Source organism: Mus caroli, unplaced genomic scaffold, assembly GCF_978045245.1.
Source record: "Mus caroli unplaced genomic scaffold, Mus_caroli_1 scaffold_2, whole genome shotgun sequence".
Lineage (NCBI taxonomy): Eukaryota > Metazoa > Chordata > Mammalia > Rodentia > Muridae > Mus > Mus caroli.
In genome coordinates, this window is record NW_028227257.1 from 140,157,719 (window position 1) to 140,179,223 (window position 21,505).

Genomic DNA, 21,505 nt, shown 5'->3' on the forward strand with positions numbered 1-21,505 from the left:
GTAATATTCCACAAATAAATTTATATAGTAATAACACCAAATAACCTATCATAACACAATGGGTGAATTATGAATAACAATAACAATAGAAACAATAAGAGTTTACAAACTTACAAGTTTACATACATTGAAAGTTAATACCTCTCTAATGAATAAAACTATGAAACAGAAATTAAGACAGAAATTAAAACATGATAGAATTGAGTGAATATGAATACACAACATCATAAAACTTGCAGGACAAAAAGAAAGTAATTTTAAGTTCATACCAATAAGTTTGTACAATTTAAAAAAATGAGATTGTAACAGCACACCTGAGAGCTCTAGAATAAAAGGAGAAAATGACACACAAAAAGAGTAGGCAACAAGAAAAATCAAACTCAAGGCTGAAATGAATATAATAGAAACAAAGACAATAATACAAATAATCAATGAAACAAAGAATTGGTTCTGTGAGAAAATCAGTAAAATGAACAATCAACAAACCAAAATCCAAATGAACTAAAATGCAGAGAGAGAGAGAGAGAGAGACAGAGAGACAGAGAGACAGAGAGACAGAGAGACAGAGAGCGACAGAGAGAGGACACAAAATAACAAATTCAGAGATGAAAATGTAGACAAAACAACAGACACTTAGGAAATCAAGAGAATTATAAGGACAGACTTTAAAGATCTATACTTCACAAAATTGGAAAATCCCAAATAAATAGGTTATGTTCTTAATACATATCATCCCCCAAAGTCAAATCAAGATGATATAAGCAAGTTAAAGAGACCTGGAATCCCCAGTGAAATAGAAGCCACCATTACCATTTTCTCAACTGTTTAAAAAAAAAAGTACCAGACTTTCAAAGAAGAATTGATGTCAATACTTCTCAAATATTTCCACAAAATAGAAACAGATGGAACATTGCCCAATTCATTTTATAAGACTACAGTTATGTGGATAGTCAAGCCACATAACGAACTAAAATGGAAAGCTTACTCACCAATTTTTCCTCATGATCAAGATAAAAAAATATTCAACACTAAATACAAACTGAACCCAAGAACACATCAAAAGATCATCCACTATAATCAAGTAGGCTGCATGGCAAAGATTCAGGGGTGGTTCAACATAATTAATAAATTAATAAATGTAATTAATAAATGTAATCTTCCATATAAAGAAACTGATGTAAAAACCATGTGATCATCGAAGATGTGGAAAAGCCCTTTGACACTGATACAACACCCCGTGACAATGAAAATTTTAGGCGAGATTATGGCTACAAGGGACATACCTGAACATAATAAAGGTAGATTACAGAAAGTTTATAGTAAGCATCAACTTATATGTCAAGAAATTCAAAGCAATTAAGCTAAAATCAGGAAAAGGGCAATGTTGTCCACTCTCTCTGTGCCTATTCAATATAGTATTTGACACCTTTGCTAGAGAAACAAGACAATTGAAAGACATCAAGGGGATAAAATTTGGAAATGAAGTCAAACTCATTAGTTTGTAGACAATATGATAGAATACATAAGTTATGGGAAAATTTGCTAGAAAGTCCTATCGATGACAAACACATTCAGCAAAATAACTGTATATAAAATTAACTTAGAAAAATCAAAAGCCTTCATATAAACAAATGGCAAATGGTCTGAAGAGGAATCAGGGGAAAAAAATCACAATATCTTCAAATAATAGAAAATATTTGGAGGGGATTTCTACCCTAGCAAATGAAATAACTATATGATGAAAACTTCAAATCTTTGAAAAAAGAAGTTGCCAAACATATCAGAAGATGTGAAGATCTTCCATTCTCATGAATCATTGGATTAATGCAAAAATCTCTATACTACCAAATGGAATTAACAAAAACAATGCAATCCCCATCCAATTTCAGCACAATGATTCCAACAAAGATCTTGACATAATAATTTTCAGCTTCATATGGAAACACACACACACACACACACACACACACACCAAAACATTACAAAACAAATCAAGAACAAAAGAGTATCACAGTCTTGAACAATAAAACAAGTGCTACAGATATCACCATCCCTGATTTCAAGTTTTATTATAAAACTATTATAATTACTGATATTGATTATGATGATGATAATAATAATGTATTGGCATAAAAAAGACACATCAATGAATTTGAACACCCAGACATAAATCCATATGCTTATGAATAACTGATGCTTTATAAAGAAGCCAGAAATATACACTAGAAAAACAACAGCATTTTCAACAGCTGGTGCTATTCAAACTGGATGGCTGCATGTAGAAGAATCAAAATAGATTTGTATCTATTACATTGACCAAAACTCAACTCCTCGTGGACCAAAATTCTCATTGTAAAACCAGATAAGGAGAAACTGATAGAAGAGTATGTGTAGAATAGTCTTGAACACACTCTTCCAGGAAATGACTTTCTGTACACATCATAATTACCACTGGGCATATGATCAGCAATTAATAAATCAAACTTCATGAAATGGAGAATCTTCACCACAGCCAAGAATACCATCATATAGAAAAACTTGGATCCTACAGAAAGGAAAGCGATTTTTACCAACTATACATCAGAATGAGGACTGATACTCAAAATGTTGAAAAGACTAAGAACTAGATATCAAAAAAAAAAGGAAAGAAAGCAACCTCAAATTAAAAATGGGTACATATCAAACAAAGAATTCTCAAAGGAAACTCAAATGATCAAGAAACACTTCAGGAAAGGTTCAACATTCTTAGCCAACAGGGAAATGTAAATTAAAATTACTTTGAGTTTTCATTTTATTCCTGTAAGAATAACTAAAAAAATTAATTTAAAAATAAAAAAATAAAAAAAGAAATAGCATTAGCTGGCCAAGATGTGGACTAAGAATAACACAAATACACTGTAGTGTATACATTGTGGTGTATATAGCCACTATGAAAACCAGTGTGTTGGTTCCTCAGAAAAAGGGAATCCATCTACATCAAGATTAAGATCTACCATATGTGATAGTTTGAATAAAAATGACCCCTATAAGATCATAGGGAGTGGCAGAAATAGATGTGACCTTGTTGAAATAGGTGTGCCACTATGTCTCTGGTTGTGGGCTTTGAGATTTCAGATTCTCAAGCCTGTCCCAGTGTCTCTCTTTCTGCTGTTTGTCAATCCAGATATAGAACTCTTAGCTACTTCACCACCATGTTTGCCCCAGAGATACTATGTCTCCTGCCATGACAGTGGACTACATCTCTGAAATTGTAAACCAGACCCAATAAATGTTTTTCTTTGTAAATGTTGCCATGGTTAGATGTCTCTCCACAACAATAAAACTCTAAAAGATATAAGTTAGTACCAGGGACTGAATTATTTTTGTGATAGACCAGACCATGATCTTGTTTGAAGGAATATAGACTAAAAATTAATTGTATATTTAAGAAGGACTTGGTGGGTCATCCTAGTAGGAACATGGAATACAGTAATGCCGAGGAGGGATTTGTACTGCAAAGCCTATCTCAAAAGGTTTCAGCAGACCATATTAGTAAGTGGTCTAGACATATCTTATGAAGTTTTGACAAAGAATGTAGCTGGTTTTGCCTGTCTGAAAGTCTTCCTTTCTGGAAGTGAAAGCTAAACTGAAGAGTTTTGCATTGTGTTTGCAGAGATTTCAAGACAGGTCAGTGTTGGCTGGGTACTGTAGTTATATGTCGCCAGTTTAATGAAGGCTTATAATGAAAAGAAACAACTTGGACAAGGAAAAATACAACAGTTTGAAGAGAAACAAAATATTAGGAAGTGTAAAAAGACTAAAGAAAGCCTTAAGTTAAATGGAATAAAGGGAATGGTGGACTCAGAATAAGACCTCAGCCAGCTAAGCTTCCAATTTATGAAAAGTAATAATAGATAAATGAAAAGAACATAAAGTAAACAATGGGGTAGTGTACACCGTTAATATCAGCACTCTGAAGGTAGAGGCTGCTAGATTTGCTGTGTTCATGGAAACATTGTGGCGTTGGACTGGTTCAGTCTTTGGAAGTAGAAATGACTATAGTTGAGGACTTCATTATCCATTATCTTCCTCATCTTCTTCAGCTGAGCCCTGGAGCTATACTGTAGCAGTCAGATTATTGGCCTCTTTCCTAAATGGATAATATCCCACTAATTTAAATCTGCATATTTAAATTCAGGACTTTCTAGTTGGGTTGACTGATACCAGCCCTGGGATGCAAGTTCAAACTATAGCTATATGGAAGCAACTGGTGGTAAAGATAATAAAAAGACAACTTCCCAAATTGTACTGACTTCAATATGAAACAAGAAAAATAGATTTTTTTTCTTCTAATACAAGCAATGTTAATTTTCCTTTAACTAAAAGCAGTTTCAACTCTGCAATGTTATTTCACAAAGAACAATTCTCTATATATTGTGTTTGAAAACAATAATCATCTTTTTTTAAGTGCAGATTTACTTATTTATTTACATGTACAGTACATTTGTACTTGCAATGTGCAGGTTCTCTTGTTGGCCAGATGAAGGCACGAGAACAATTCATGAAAGGGGGGCCATACGTTTAAGAGGCAGTGATGGGGGTTAGAGTCATGTGAGTAGTTGAAGGGAGGAAAGTTAAGGGAAGAAATTGTGTTATTATATCTTATATTTAAAAATAAACTTTTAAAAATTGAAAAATTAAAACTATTCATGGAAAACCTTGGAAAATGGCCATCACTTTGTCATACTCACTAGCCAGCAACGAGCCCCTGAGGTTTCCTATTCTGTTTTTATGGCTTCTAAATTCATCCATATTTTCAGTTTTCTCTTAAGTTTGCAGACTGCTTTGTTTAAAAAATTTTAATTTAATGATTTTGTGTTATACTTGACAGAAAAATTGTGAAACAAGTTGTTCCAAAGATCAGTTTCAGTGTTCTAATGGCCAATGCCTGTCAGCGAAGTGGAAGTGCGATGGACATGAGGACTGTAAATATGGAGAAGATGAGAAAAACTGTGAGCCAGGTAAAATGATAATAGAACATCCACCTTAGTGGTTATTCTAAACTTGATGGAATTTAAGCCAAGGCAGTGAGGTACAGAAAACGGTCAGACAAGCATACAATATGCTGGCATTTAGAGATCACTTAGAGTATCTGAAAATAAAAACTTTATGTATTCTTCATATGTTCCAAAGTCATTTTGCTAGATAAATTCACTCGTTCATTCCTTAAATATGATTCTAAAATATACTCATCAAATATACAATGCTTATCTAGCTGTATCAATTACAATGTCTTATAGGAACAATTCAAAAGATTTTACTGTCATCTATGTATAAATACAGAAATATAGACTTGGGAGACAACATCGAGGAGAGCTTAAGAAACAGCTTATACGCTCATAAAGTATATGATAATTACTTAAAACTAGATGATGGCAATAATTTTATGTGATAAATTTTAATATTTAATTCATTTCAGGATCACATACAGTATTATTAGGTTATGGAAAATTTTGAACCACTGTCTTGTCATTTACTTCTTTTTTCTTTTACAATCCAGATTTTATTCCATCCCCTGTACATCCCTCACTGTTCCACATCCCATACCTCCTCCCCAACCCCCTGTCTCCATGAAGATTTCCCTGCCCCCCAACCCTACCTGACTTCTTTTTTCCCATTTTTTATTAGATATTTTCTTCATTTACAATTCAAATGTTATCCCCAAAGTCCCTTATACACACCCCACACTGTTCTCCAACCCACCCACTCCTGCTTCCTGGCCCTGGTATTCCCCTGTATTGGGGCATATAATCTTTGCAAGACCAAGGGCCTCTCCTCCCAATGATGACCGATTAGGCCACCTTCTGCTACATATGCAGCTAGAGACACAAACTCGGGGGGGGGGTACTGGTTAGTTCATATTGCTGTTCCTTTTATAGGGTTACAGACCCCTTCAGCCCCCTGGGGATTTTCTCTAGCTCCTCCATTGGGGGCCATTTGTTCCATCCAATAGATGACTATGAGCATCCACTTCTGTATTTGCCAGGCACTGGCATAGCCTCCTATCTGACTTCTAAACTCCCTGGGACCTCCAGTCTCTTGAGGGTTAGGTGCATCAACTCTGACTGAACATAGCAGTTCTCTGCTGTATATGTGTTGGGGGCCTCATATCACCTGGTATATGCTGTCTGTTTGGTGGTCCAGTGTTTGCGAGATCTCACGGTCCAGGTTATTTGAGACTGCTGGTCCTCCTACAGGGTTGCCCCCTTCCTCAGCTTCTTTCAGCCTTCCCTAATTCAACCACAAGTATCAACAACTGCTTTCCATTGGTTGGGTATAAATATCTGCATCTGACTCTTTCAGCTGCTTGTTGGGTCTTCAGGAGTACTGTCAGGATAGGTCCCTTTTTGTTAGCACTCCATAGCCTTAGTAATAGTGTCAGGCCTTAGGGCCTCCCCTTGAGCTGGATCCCACTTTGGGCATGTCCCTGGACATTCTTTTCCTCAGGCTCCTCTCCATTTCCATGTCTGTTGTTCTTTTGGACAGAAACAATTATGGGTCAGAGCTTTGACTGTGAGATGGCAACCCCTCCCTCATTTGATGCCCTGTCTTCCTGTTGGAGGAGGGCTCTATAAGTTCCCACTCTCTAGTGTAGGGCATTTCTTCTAAGGTCCCTCCCTTTGCGTCCTGATAGTATCTCACCTCCCCGGTCTCTGGTGCATTCTGGAGAGTCCCCTCAGCATCCTACCTCCTGAGGTTGCCTGTTTTCACTCTTTCTGCTGGGCCCTCAGGGATTCAGTCCTTTTCCCTTACCCAGTTCTAGATCAGGTTCTCATGTCCCTGAAGCCCCTATTCACTTTCCCTCCCAGGTCTCTCCCTCCTTCCCCACTTGTGATTACTTTCTTCTCTCTTTAAAGTGGGACTGAGGAGTCCTCACTTGGACCCTTCAGCTTGTTGAACTCTTGAGTTCTGTGGACTGTATCTTGGGTATTCTGTACTTTATGGAGGGTCTAAGTTACCTCACTCAGGATGATATTTTCTAGTTCCGTCCATTTGCCTGCAAAAGTCAGGATGTCCTAATTCTTAATAGTTTAGTAGTATTCCATTGTGTACATGAAGCACATTTTTTGTATCCATTCTACTGTCATGGGACATCTAGGTTGTTTCAACCTTCTGGCTATCACAAATAAGGCCACTATAAACATACTGGAACACATGCTTCTGTGGAATGATGAAGCATCTTTTGGGTATATACCCGAGTGATATTGCTGGATCTTCAGGTAGATCTATTTCCAATTTTCTGCGGAACCTCCAGATTGATTTCCAGAGTAGTTGTACAAGTTTGCAATCTCACCAGCAATGGAGGAGTGTTCCTCTTCCTCCATATCCTTGCCAGCATCTGCTGTCACCTGAGATTTTGATCTTAGATATTCTGATAGGTGTAAGGAAGAATCTCAGGTAAAATGATTTGCATGTCTCTGATTACTAAGGACATAGAACATTTCTTTAGGAGCTTCTCAGCAATTCAAGATTCTTCTTTTGTGAATTCTCAGTTTAGTTCTATACCCCATTTTTTGATTGTGTTATTTGTTTTTTTGGTGATTAGCTTCTTGAGGTCTTTATATATTTTGGATATTTGCCCTTTATTGGATGTGGAGATAATGAAATTTTTTTTTCCCAATCTGTTTTTCTTATTGACTATGTCCTTTGCCTTACAGAAGCTTTCCAGTTTCATGAGGTCTAATATCAATTCTTGATATTAAAGCATGAGCCATTGGAATTCTGTTTAGCAAATTTTCCCCTGTTCCAATGAATCAGGGGATGATTACCCCAGATGTTCTTTTATTGTTAAGAATCATTTTTGCTTGTGTGTGTGTGTGTTTCCAGATGAATTTAAGAATTGCTCTTTTCTTGTCTTTGAAGACTGTGTTGGGATTTTGATGGGGATTGCATTGAATTTGTAGAATGCCTTTGGTAGAATGGTCACTTTTACTATATTAATTTTGCTAATCCATGAGCATGAGAGATCTCTCCACTTTTTGAGATCTCCTTTGATTTTTTTTTTCTTGAGAGAATTGAAGTTATTGTCATACATGTCTTTCACTTATTTGTTAGAGTTACTTAAAGATATTTTATATTATGTGTGGCTTTTATGAAGGGAGTTGTTTCCCTAATTTCTATCTCAGCCTGTTTCTCATTTTATAAAGGAAGGCTACTGGTTTATTTGAGATAATTGTATATCCGGCCACTTTCCTCAAGTTGTTTATCAGCTGGGGAATTTCTCTGTTAGAATTTTTAGGGTCACTTATGTATACTATCATATCATCTGCAAATAGTGATACCTTTATTTCTTCTTTGCCAATTTATATCTCCTTGATTTCTTTTTGTTGTATTATTGCTCTAGGTAGCATTTCGAGTACTATATTGAATAGATATGGGGAGAGTAGGCATCCTTGTCTTGTCCCCAACTTTAGTTGGATTGCTTCAAGAATGTTTCCATTTAGTTTGATATTGGTTGTTGATTTGCAGTAAATTGCTTTTACTATGTTTAGGTATGGCCCTTGAATTTCTGATCTCTCTGATATTTTTAACATAAAGGGGTGTTGTATTTTGTGAAATGCTTTTTCTGCATCTAAGGATTTGATCATGTAATTTTTTTTCTCTGAGTTTGTTTATATAGTGGATTACATTAATGGATTTTCATATATTGAACCAACCTTGCATCCCTGGGATGAAGCCTATTTGATTGTTTTGAATGATAGGTTTGATGGGTTCTTGGATTCAGTTTGTAAGAATTTTATTGAGTACGCCGAAGTGTGATTGGTCTGAAGTTCTCTTTTTTGGTTGGGTCCTTTTGTGGCTTAGGTATCAGAGTAACTGTGGCTTCATAGAACAAGTTAGGTAGTGCTCCTTTTGTTTATTTTTTTATGGAATAGTTTGAGTATTGGCAATTTTTCCAGTTAAAAACTCTGCTTAAGGAAAACAAAAACAACAACAACAAACTAGCAGGCAGTGGTGGTACACAGCTTTAATTCCAGCATTGGGGAGCCAAAAGTAGGTAGGTGGATCTTTGAGTTTGAGGCAAACCTGGCCAGCAGAGTGTGTTCTAGGATAGCCAGGGTTACACAGAGAAACCCTGTTTTGATAAACAAAAACAAATTAACAACAAGTACTAAAGAAAGAAAGAAAGAAAGAAAGAAAGAAAGAAAGAAAGAAAGAAAGAGAGAGAGATTGAGAGAGAGAGAAGAGAAGGGAAGGAAGGAAGGAAGGAAGGAAGGAAGGAAGGAAGGAAGGAAGGAAGGAAGGAAGGGTAACTATAAATTCTATGGGCTTGGGTAACTACCCAAATGTTATCTTTAAGTCTGAAGACAAAAATGTTCAAATATGTATCACTAGATCCTATGTAAAAAAATTATGTAAAAACACACTTACTCCCAGCTACTTAATTATTTTTGCAGCTTTGAAAAGAGATATTTTCAAAAAATTGAAAATTGTGAAAAACTCACTTAATTCTTCAGGATCTATGGGATAAGATATTAATGTATACTGTTTATCTAGTTTATTGTGTTAAAGCCTTACGTCACATCCCATCAGTAGCTATTCTTAATTTGGCCATGAATTCATCTTCTTATATTCATTTATATATTTTCCTTCTAAACCAATTGTTTTTATTCCTATATCTAAACTTCAGCTTTATAATTGTTTAGCCTTTCCTGTCTGCTCATCAAGTGAATATATGTGTGCCAGTGGAGGATGTCTGTCAGCATCTTTGAAATGTAATGGAGAACCTGACTGTGTTGATGGTTCAGATGAGGTAAAAATCTATTATTTGATTAAAGCTTTTGAATTACATAATGTAAATGTAGTAAAAATAAGCAGCATTTTTCTATTCACACTGTCTCAACTGCTAGACGTTATACATGAATATAATATCTACAGCAAATAAGAAGGACCTTCATGCTTCATACAGAGACCATCTGCACCCTAAAGAACACTGTTATTTGTAGAAATTGTGTTCATTAGGATAAATAAAATAAATCTCATTCTATACGGAACATCCACTATTGTGAATTTCCTGGTTACTTTGCCTATAATTCTATCACCATTCATGAAAATTCATGTGATGTGTTCCCTATGTGTTTTAACAGATGGACTGTGTGATAGAATGTAAGGAAGATCAGTTTCAATGCAAGAATAAAGCATACTGTATACCAATCCGATGGCTGTGCGATGGAATTTATGATTGTGTGGATGGCAGTGATGAAGAGACATGTGGCAGAGGTAAGGTACCATGTGTGTGTCCATAATGAGAGAATGGATAATATCTATATAACATGTAAAGAATAGGATTTATGAATAATTCTTTTAGCTCTTTCTAGTTCTATTCCATAATGCCTTGCTCTAAATAAGAAAAATCCACAAATTTTTGATACAAAATGTAATCTCCAAGTATCCACACTGGGAAAAAATGTCACTCAGACTCAAGTTTATAAAGTACTGGATGGAAGAATATTTTCAGACTAGATAGGCATTGGGTCTGTGATCTAGAGTGAGGTACAGTGGATACAGCCTCTGCAAAACAAGTAGCCTTTGAAGAGACCGTAGAATCTGTAGAGACAGAAAACAGTCTGTGTGGGAACATGACAAGTATTTACAAGCACAGGACATAGCCTCTGTAAAGAGAGTACATTGACTCTGTATCTGACACTGTTGCTAGCAGCCCAACCGCACGAGTATTGTCTGTTCTCTGAAAGTATCTCTCTTCCTTATGGCTTTCATACTCTGAGAGAACAAGAACAACACATGATTTACTGGATTGCACACAGTTGTTAAGTATATGACATGTAACTTGTAGCTGGTGCTAGAGAGTTGTCTTGTTGTCATATTGTTGACAAGATGAGTTGCCTTTTTTCCAATCTGGAAGGTGGTTTTTAATTTTATAATATAGTATTTTGCAACTCTGTGAAGATCATTTTTATGTAGTCATATTTAGGAAATCTATCATAACATTAAAAACAGACAATGGTTAGTATAAGTTAATGAAAATTATAATGAATCTATGTATACTGAAAATTAAAACGATCACAGGTTACATGACATCTATTATTGATCTGTTATTGTTATTTTTTAAATGCAATATTTTATAACTTGATCACAGCTTTCTCTCAATGGACTTTACATTGTAACATCTGGAACATGATCAACAGAGATGATATAGCCACAGGCTCCCAAACATATTAAAACACTCACAAAATTTGTGTAGTTTAAATACTTCTCTTTCTTAAGATCAAAGGTTAATGATTAGATAATGACTCCATCTCACACCTGACAAGGTCTTATACCAGGATAAACTCCAGTCTACCTCAGGACAGTATGGAGAACAGGGGAAATATGAGTATCTGAAATAGCTGTCTATTTGCATTTGAAAAGATAAAATCTGTGGTCCCAAGGAACCTGATTCTTTTTTTTTTATTTGAAGTGATTGTTTTCATTAGCTTTTTAATTAGATATTTTCTTTATTTACATTTCAAATGTTATTTCCTTTCCTAGTTTCCCCTCCGACCTCCCCTCCTCCAATCTGTTCCTCCTTCTCCCTGCTCCCCCATGCTCACCAACCCACCCACTCCTGCTTCCTGAACCTGGAAGTCCCCTATACTGGGGCATAGAACCTTCACTGAGGGCTTCTCTTCCCATGGATGACCAACTAGGCCATCCTCTGCTACATATGCAGCTAGAGCCATGAGTCCCACCATGTGTTTCCTTTGTTTGGTGGTTTAGTCCCTGGGAGCTCTGGAGATACTGGTTAGTTCATATTGTTGTTCCTCCTATGATGTTTCAAAACCCTTCAGCTTATTGGGTACTTTCTCTAGCTCGTTCATTGGGGACCCTGTGTTTTGTCCAATGGATGGTTGTGAGCATTCACTTCTGAGTTTGCCAGGCACAGGCAGAGCCTCTCAGGAGACAGCTATATCAGGCTCCTGTCAGCAAGCTCTTGTTGGCATCCACAATAGTGTCTGGTTCTGGTGGTTGTTTATGGGATAGATCCCCAGGTGGCACAGTCTCTGAATGGTCATTCCTTTAGTCTGTGACTCACACTTTGTCTCTGTAACTCCTTCCATGAGCATTTTGTTCCCCCTTGTATGAAGGATAGAAATATCCTTTTGTCTTCCTTCTTCTTGAGTTTCAAGTGTTTTAGAACTTCTAGTCTCTGAAGAAAGAAAACAAAGAAGATCTCAGAAAATGGAAAAATCTCCTGTGATCATGGATTGGCAGGATTAATACAGTAAAAAATGGCTATCTTGCCGAAAGCAATCTACAGATTCAATGCAATCCCTATCAAAATTTCAACTCAATTCTTCATAGAGTTAAAAAGTGCAAGTTTCAAATTCATTTGGAATAACAAAAAACCTAGGGTAGCAAAAACTATTCTCAACAATAAAAGAACCTCTGGTGGAATCACAGTGCCTGACCTCAAGCTGTACTACAGAGCAATTGTGATAAAAAACTGTATGCTACTGATACAATGACAGACAGGTAGATCGATGGGCTTGGATTGAAGACCCAGAAATGAACCCACATACCTATGGTTACTTGATCTTTGACAAAGGAACTAATAGCATCCAGTAGAAAAAAGACAGCATTTCCATATATGGTGCTGGCTCAACTGTCAGTTAGCAAATAGAAGAATTCAAATTGATCCATTTTTGTCTCCTTGTACAAACCTCAAGCCTAAGTGGATCAAAGACTTCCACATAAAACCAAAGATACTGAAACTTATAGAGGAGAAAGTGGGGAAGGGCATCAAATATATGGCCACAGGGGAAAATTCCTGATCAGAACACCAATGACTTGTACTGTAAGATCAAGAATTAACAAACGGGACCTCATAATACTGCAAAGCTCCTGTAAGGCAAAGGACACTGTCAATAAGACAAAAAGGCAACCAACAGACTGGGAAAAGATCTTTACCAATCTGAGATTCCATCTCACACTAATCAGAATGGCTAAGATCAAAAACTCAGGTGACAGCAGATGCTCGCTAGGATGTAGAAGAAGGGTAACATTCTTCCATTCTGGTGGGATTGCAAGCTGGTACAACCACTCTGGAAATAAGTTGGGCAGTTCCAAAAGAAAAAAATCGGATATAGTACTACCGGAGGATCCAGCAATGCCACTCCTGAGCATATACCCAGAAGGTGCTCCAACATGTAATAAGGACACATGCTCCACTATGTTCATAGCAGCCTTATTTATAATATCCAGAAGCTGAAAAGAACACAGATGTCCCTCAATGGAGAAATGGATACAGAAAATGTGGTGCATTTATACAATGGAGTACTACTCAGCTATGAAAAACAATGAATTTATGAAATTCTTAGACAAAAGGATGGATCTTTAGGATATCATACTGAGTGAGGTAACCCAATCACAAAAGAATTCACATGATATGCACTCACTGAGGAGTGAATATTAGCCTAGAAGCTTGAATAGCCAAGATACCATTCACAGAACCTGATTCTTATTGTGGTTTGAACTTTCATTCTTGGTTCTACTTTTTCTGGCATCTGTGGAAAAATGATTGATAGCATTCCTTGATCAAATGCAACTTCAAATTATGTAAATTATTTATGTGCTTTGTAAAATATTACCACATATTAAAGCTTGTGTCAAGCCTCATCACAACAAGAATGCATAACTGGTGTTTTCTTGTGATGCTCTTGACCATCTTTCTTGTGGAGTTCCCTGCAGCTCAGTTATAGTTCAGAGATTTCATTGTCAAGCCTTGTACTATGTTCTCTACTTTGTAAATAATCACATGTTGAGTTGTTCATAAATTTCCCTAAGAAACTGAAAGATTAATCTAGCAAATTTCTTTGCATTTTACATTTTCGGCTGTTTCTGTGTGCCTTATGGCATTTGGGAATTAGTCACTATAACAGACTCAGGATTTTAAGAGTCCTATGATGTACTGTTTATAATATGAAATCTTTGCAGCACAATCTGAAGTCATTAGTATGTTATCACAAAATCTTTTATCTTACTGTTACATATATGATCAAATTTATATTTCTATTTTTGATAAAAAACCCCACTATTCTTGTAATCTATAATAAAATGATATCTAACTCAATAGCTTAGGGAGATCACTTCTCCTTATAACAACACTGATATTCTACAAACAGTATTTTGTAAGATAATTAATGTATGTCAAGAGTTCATAACCATCTTTTAATTCAATTTGTTGCAAAGATACAGCATGCCATGAGATAAGTAATTTAAACCATTATCTCTAAAAATTTGACTCTGCTGCATAATCCATTGATTTAGATTTTGAATTAAGGCAATGCATACCAGAACCTGATACACATGTAAAGTCTCTCTCTCTCTCTCTCTCTCTCTCTCTCTCTCTCTCTCTCTCTCTCTCTCTCTCTCTCCCCTCTCTCTCCCCCTCTCATTTCTCCTTTTCTATCTCTCCTATCTACCTCCTGTCCTCCTTCCTCCCCCTCTTCTTCATCTGGAAACTCAGTGTATCTAGGAAGCTTTATAACCTATGTTGGCCTTACACTCAAGTACTTTCATCAGTCTTCAAAGTGCTGGAATTAAGGCAGATACCAGTATATTAATAAAGTATTCATTATACTAAAGGTCAACCATGCATTCTTTTGTATTGTTTTCAGAGAAAACATATTAAATATTTATGTTAGGTTGTACTGGTTTTCATAATTGAGATTACTTTTAGATTCCAGCATTTTAGAGCTTAGCATTGCAGACATTTAAAACAAAGAAGCATTCCCCGATCAGTGTAGAACTTTGAAGCCTGATACAGTAAATGTCAACCAGTCAAGTCTCTAACTAATTAAAAAGCTACCATTGTGTGTCTTTGACTTCTAACATTCTTAATGATGGCAATGTAAGTTGAACACATTTGACATTTGAAATTTTGCAGAAATTCTTGACCCCTGATTTAACTGTTGCTCAAATTTCTGAACAGTAACTATATCTGTATCTCTCTTCCTCTAAACATGTTTGCAATTGATCATATTAGTTTGCATTTTTTTGAGTCAATTATGTGAAATCTGCCAAGGCCCCCTCATGCTATGGCCTTACTTTGTAGCTCACAACAGGCATAGCAAATCATGAGCATTTACTAATAGGAAAACAATCATATTTGTTTATCTTAATTCTGAATTCATATCTCTGTGCTTTATTATTGGGGTGTACTTAAGAATATAGGATTATAAATTACTTTGTTTTATTGTTCTCATAGAGGCCAATATTGAATTTCTGTCAACTTAAGAGGTTGTTCAGAAATATACAGGAAACCATAGTCCCAATAACCATTGAAGTCTGCAATGCACTTCTTATCCGTCCATACACAGTACAAATGTATCAGTTCATTGGGTCCTGTGCATGTGATATTGACACATATATTTTATATTCTAAATTTTTATATTTCCTGTGATTTTCATTTTGTGTGAAAATGTTAGACATATAAAAATCAATGCCTGATGATACAAATTCCATAGGGAGAAATTAATAAATGGATTGACAAATTACTTTTGTCTTTACAAAACTATTATTTATCTTTCAAAAACATCTTTGCAGTTATTATAAAATTTTGGTGAAAAAGTAGGACAGTGTTTTAGGGTTTGAGGAATTTAAAAATAACTCTTTCTTTTTCTATATTAAACAGAAGTACAAGTTAAATAAAAATTTAATATATATTTTTTTACACTCCATATTCCATTCCCTGCCCTCCCCTATCCACCCTCCAATTGCACCACATCCCACACCTCCACCCCACCCCAGCCTGTCTCCACTGGGATGTCCCCCACCACCCACCCCACCGGACCTTGAATCTGCCTGGGGCCTCCAGTCTCTTGAGGGTTAGGTACATCATCTCTGAATGAACACAGACCCAGAAGTCCTCTACTCTATGTGTATTGGAGGGCTCATATCAGCTGGTGTATGCTATCTTTTTGGTGGACCAGTGTTTGAGATATCTTGGGGGTCCAGATTAATTGAGAATGATGGTCCTCCTGCAGATTGCCCTTCTCCTCAACTTCTTTCATTCTTCTCTAATTCAACAAAAGGGGTCAGCTGCTTCTGTCCATTGGTTGGATGCAAATATCTGCATCTAACAGTTTCAGCTGCTTGTTGGGTCTTTCAGAGGGCAGTCATGATAGGTCCCTTTTTGTGAGTGATTTATAGCCTCAGTAATAGTGTCAGGCCTTGGGACCTCCCCTTGAGCTGGATTCCACTCTGGGTCTGTCACTGGAGCTTCGTTTCCTCAGGCTCCTCTACATTTCCATCTCTGTAATTCTTTCAGACAGGAACAATTATGGGTCAGAGATGTGACTGTCACATGGGAACCCCATCCCTCACTTGATGTCCTGTCTTACTGCTGGAGGTGGGCTCTATAAGTTTCCTCTCCCCACTAAGTGTTTCATCTAAGGTCCCTCCCTTTGAGTCCTGGGAATCTTTCACCTCCCACGTCTCTGGTGCATTCTGTGGGGTTCCCCCCAACCTCCTATTTCCTGAGGTTTCCTATTTACATTCTTTCTGCTGGTCCTCAGGACTTCAGTCCTTTTTGCCTACCCAATACCAAATCAGATTGCCCTGTCCCCCCAACTCACTTGCCACCCCATCCACTTTCCCTCGCAGGTCCCTCCCTCCTTCCCCACTTGTGATTGCTTTCTTCTCTCTCCCAACTGGGACTGAGGCATCCTCTTTTGGGCACTTCAGCTTGTTGAGCTATTTGATTTCTGTGGACTGTATCTTGAGTATTCTGTACATTTGTACATTTGTTTGTTTGTTTGATTTGGAGTATAAAAAAGAGCATAAAATATTAAAAGTGAATCATTAAGACATAAGAAAAATTAATATTTTTTAGTGAATTTCATAAATCATGTAATGATTTTAATAAAATTTCATCTTCTACTCTTCCCTCTAACTGTTCCTGGATCTGTCTTCCTCCCAACTGCAGATTGTCATAATTTCCATCATCTTCCTTCATCTCCATCCTTCTTCTTCCTTCCTTCTTTCTTCTTCCTCTCACTTCCTCTCTTCTTGTTCTTCTCTAAAGCTCATTGAGCTCAATCTCTGCTGTGAATCCACTCTGGGGTGTAGGGCTATAAAATAGAACCTCATATTTAAAAAACCAACAACAATAACAACAGAACTTAACCTATTCCTGTAGAAGCCACTAACTGTGAATTCTTATCTATGGTCGTGGGACTGATAAGGTTTTCTACCATCCATGCCTGAATACTTATTTGCTTGATCTTTTTCAGGTTTTGAACCGTTAAACACAATTGCTGAGTCCATGAGTTTGTCACATACAGAAGGAACTCTGTAACCCTGTTTTTCATTTTTTATGTTTTGGTGGGGAGGACAGGATTATTTGATTGCTTTGCATTTTTGAGACAGGGTTTCTCTGTGTACCTCTGACTGTCCTGGAACTCACTCTGTAGACCAGGCTAGGCTTGAATTCACAAAGATATGCCTGTTTTTGCCATTTGAGTGCTAGGATTAAAGTCAAACACCATCGCCCATCAGGCTTTAACCCTGATTTTTACTATCCTGGGACTTGTACAATAGTCTTATCCTCTCTTGTAAGACAGTCCCTGAACCATGGGGGCAGAGAGTATCCTATCCATGCCCAATTTATGGTTGAGAACTTTCAAGTCACTTATTCATTACACTTTCACCAACTGTTTCTGCAATCTATTGCACAAAGAACCTCCACTGTGAATTCTGAAAGTTACACTAATATCAAATTTAGAGATAGTGAAATGACTTTATAAAGCAATCGATAACTATGTGAGCATACCAAAATAATAGTGGTAGGTTCCCCCTAGAAAATGTGAAATACTAAGCCATGAATCATTGACCAGACTTACAGTACTAAACTTCTTCCTATAGAGTGATCAATAAGTTCAATCAGTGCAGTAGTTTCCCCCATAGAATCTATACCTTTATTATATCTATGGGCACATGTTGCCATGCTAGTCATTATTATAACTTGCAGATTTAAAGAGGGGTAAATTGACAACTTTTCTCCTATAGTCACCTGCATTGCAAATTCTGGTACTATTACATCTAGCCAGTAAATCAAAGGTTCATGGTTAATACCAACTTTATTTCTCCATTTCCTATAACCAAAGTATGTGTTATCTTCAGCAGGATTAAGGATGTTCCAAAATCCTATATGGAAAACTACTATTTTATAGACTTCTCATATATATATAAATGTATATACACATATACGTGGAATTTATAAGTAATATATATATATATATATATATATATATATACATATATATGAAATAAAATCACACACACACACACACACACGATTTTAATTGGAGTTAACCTACCCAGTGGATAATACTCATCCCATAAGCTATACTTTTAACACTTTACCAAAAAAGAAGCCTAGCATCAGGAATGATATAATTCTCCTCTAGTTGTTGATCGGAGCTGTGGCAAAAAAACAAAAAAACAAACAAACAAAAAACCCACAAAATACAGGTTATTGCCATTGGTTTTGTTTGCCCAACAGAATCTGATTATATAAGTTAATACTTTAAAATATACAAAATTGTAAATTGTAACCAAAATATGTTAAATTGAAGGTGATTTATATTTATGAACAAAATCTTCTTCTGTTATTTCTTGTTATTTTTTAAACAAAATATATGCTGGACAGTAGCATAAACATGTTTTGAATTGTATAGTTAGGAACAGGCTTTTGGTTAAAGACAAATGATTGGGAATTGTCTGCTTCTGATATTGGGCTGAAAAGAAATATAAGGAGATGAAGTAGAATTTAATAGAAAAATGGATGATGCTGAACCCTTCTTTTTGGCATTGCTAATTTTCTCAATCTCCCTTTCCTCAAAAATGAAGGAGGAAGTATATGCAGAGATGATGAGTTCCTGTGCAATAACTCCCTTTGCAAGCTCCATTTCTGGGTCTGTGATGGAGAAGATGATTGTGGCGACAACTCTGATGAAGTCCCTGACATGTGTGGTATGGTCTCTCACATGGCTCTTATTGAGATCTTATGATCTAACACTCTGATGGGCACCAGGGAAGTATTGAGAAAATACATAGATTCCATTTCCCTGTGGTCAGGTACATATAGTATATCATCAGACACAGCTTCTCTCTGGATAATAAAGAGATCACCCTTTAAAAAGTTCATGAGTCTGTAGACAACACACTAACATCTGAACCTCATGTCAAAATTATTCAGCAGAGACAGTATGCAAGGTTTAAAAGTATTTATATATGACAGATGGAATTTGAACTGAATGAAGTACATTTTTACCTTCATTCTAATGTGTGTAATAAGGGAGTTTTAACATTAAGTAAATGTAAATGATATGAATATCCAAGTGACATACTAGATGTAAGAATTTACTTCAGTTGCTGTTCAAAAAATCAATGTACAATATATGCAAAATCATGTCCATTCAATACTGAGATTTAAAAAAAACAAACAAATACAAAAACAACATAGCTTCTCTATGTTCAATTTATCCTTGACTAATGTTTTCAGGGTATGTGAAGTGAAAAACTAATAAAATTTGAAATTATCAATATAACTAATTTCTTATATTGACTAATTTGTTTACTTTATATCTTGACCATCTAAGGTTTTCCTTCCTTCTTACCTTCTAGTCCTCTCCCGTGACCTTCTCTCCCCCATTCACTCCTCTTCCCTTTCTCATCAGACAAAGGAGGTCTCCCATTTTTATAAACCATCCTTACCATATCAAGTTGCAGTAAAAATAGGGTTATCTTCTCCTATCAAGGCTAGATGGGGGACCCCAATTAGGGGAAAGAGTCCTATAAGCAGGCAACAGAGTCAGAGTCAGCCCCTGCTCTTACCGTCAGTAGTCTTACATGAAGACCAAGCTACACAACCGTTACATCAGTGCAGATGACCTACATCAGTCCCACATAGGCTTGCTTGTTGCTGATTCTGTGTCTGTGATCCCCAATGGGACCAGGAAAGTAATTTCTGTGGGTTTCCTTGTGTTGATGCTGACCTCAAATTACTACATTTTCTCCTCCCACTCTTCTGCTGGGTGCCCTAAATTCTATCTGATATTTTACTGTGCTTCTCTGCATCTCTTTCCATCAGTTGCTGGATGAAGCCTGCCTCATTAGGGTTGTGCTAGGCACATGTCTGCAAGTACAGGAAAATACCACTAACTGTGTCAGGAGTGGGCTCCCACTCATGGCATGGGTCTTAAACTAGACCAGGCACTGGTTTGCCATTCACTCAGTTTGTGTGCTCTATCTTGTATTCAGGACAAAATGAACCCTATACATTTTGAATTCAGGACAATTTGTAGGTCAAAGGTTTTATGTGTGTTTGGTGTCCCAATCCCTCCACTGGAAGTTTTGCCTTGCTACAGGAGATAGCCTGTTCAGGCACTATCTCCCTCATTGGTAGGAATCTTAGCTAGGGTCACCCTCAGAGATTCCTGGGAGTTCTATTGCCTTAGGTTTATAGCTTGTTCCAGAGATGCTTCCCCTGTTCCAATTGTCTGTCAATACTCTCTCCCTCCTTCTTCCCCCAACCTGATCTCCCCTGTTCCTATCTCAATCTCTCCTCCATCCAGTCTCCTCCTCCTAAATATCTACAAAGTCTATACTATTTCTGATTCTCAATGAGAATCGAGAACCTCCATTGAGCCCATCTTCTTTGATTCTTTGGATCTGCTGATTGTAGCATGGTTACATTTACTGTTAATATCTACTCATAAGTACATAGCATGTTTGTTTTTGTGGGTATGTATTACCTCCCTCAGGATAATCTTTTCTAGGTCCATCAATTTTTTTGGCAAATTTATGGTGCCATTATTTTCAAAAGCTGAGTAATACTCCATTATATAAATGCACCACATTTTTAACATCCATTCTTTGATTGAGGGACATACAGATTGTTTCCAGTTTTTGGCTATTGCTAATAAAGGTGCTATGAACTTAGTTGAGAATTTTCCTTGTATTCTGGAGTATCCTTTGGGCATTTGTCCAGTAGTGGTATAGCTGGATCTTGAGTTAGATCTATTCCTAGTTTTCTGAGAAACCACCAAATTGATTTACAAAGTGGTTGTTACAAGTTTGTTCTCCTACTAGCAATGGAATAGTGTTTCCCTTGTTCCAAGTACTCACCAACATGAGCTATGGCTAGCTTTTAATTTTAGCCATTCTGACAGGTCAAAGATGGAATCTCAGGCCCTTAGAGATTCCTCTGTCAAGAATTATCTTTTTATTGCTGGATCTTCTGGTAGTACTATGTCCAATTTTCTGAGGAACCGCCAGACTGACTTCCAGAGTGGTTATACAAGCTTGCAATCGCACCAGCAATGGAGGAGTGTTTCTCTTTCTCCACATCCTCACCAGCATCTGCTGTCACCTGAATTTTTGATCTTAGCCATTCTGACTGGTGTGAGATGGAATCTCAGGGTTGTTTTGATTTGCATTTCCCTGATGATTAAGGATGTTG

At 36.7% G+C, this 21,505-nt stretch overlaps 1 protein-coding gene across 3 annotated transcripts in view; it reads left to right on the forward strand.

Annotated features, from left to right (window-relative positions):
* The window catches only part of Lrp1b (LDL receptor related protein 1B), a 2,026,300-nt gene that overhangs the window by 1,874,140 nt on the left and 130,655 nt on the right, over positions 1 to 21,505 (forward strand). For all 3 annotated transcript variants that reach the window (XM_021181392.3, XM_029472167.2, XM_029472172.2), the window contains exons 69-72: positions 4,871 to 5,000; positions 9,687 to 9,793; positions 10,128 to 10,260; positions 18,892 to 19,014. In XM_021181392.3, the coding sequence (XP_021037051.1) occupies positions 4,871 to 5,000; positions 9,687 to 9,793; positions 10,128 to 10,260; positions 18,892 to 19,014 (493 nt within the window). The remainder of the gene's footprint in view (positions 1 to 4,870; positions 5,001 to 9,686; positions 9,794 to 10,127; positions 10,261 to 18,891; positions 19,015 to 21,505) is intronic.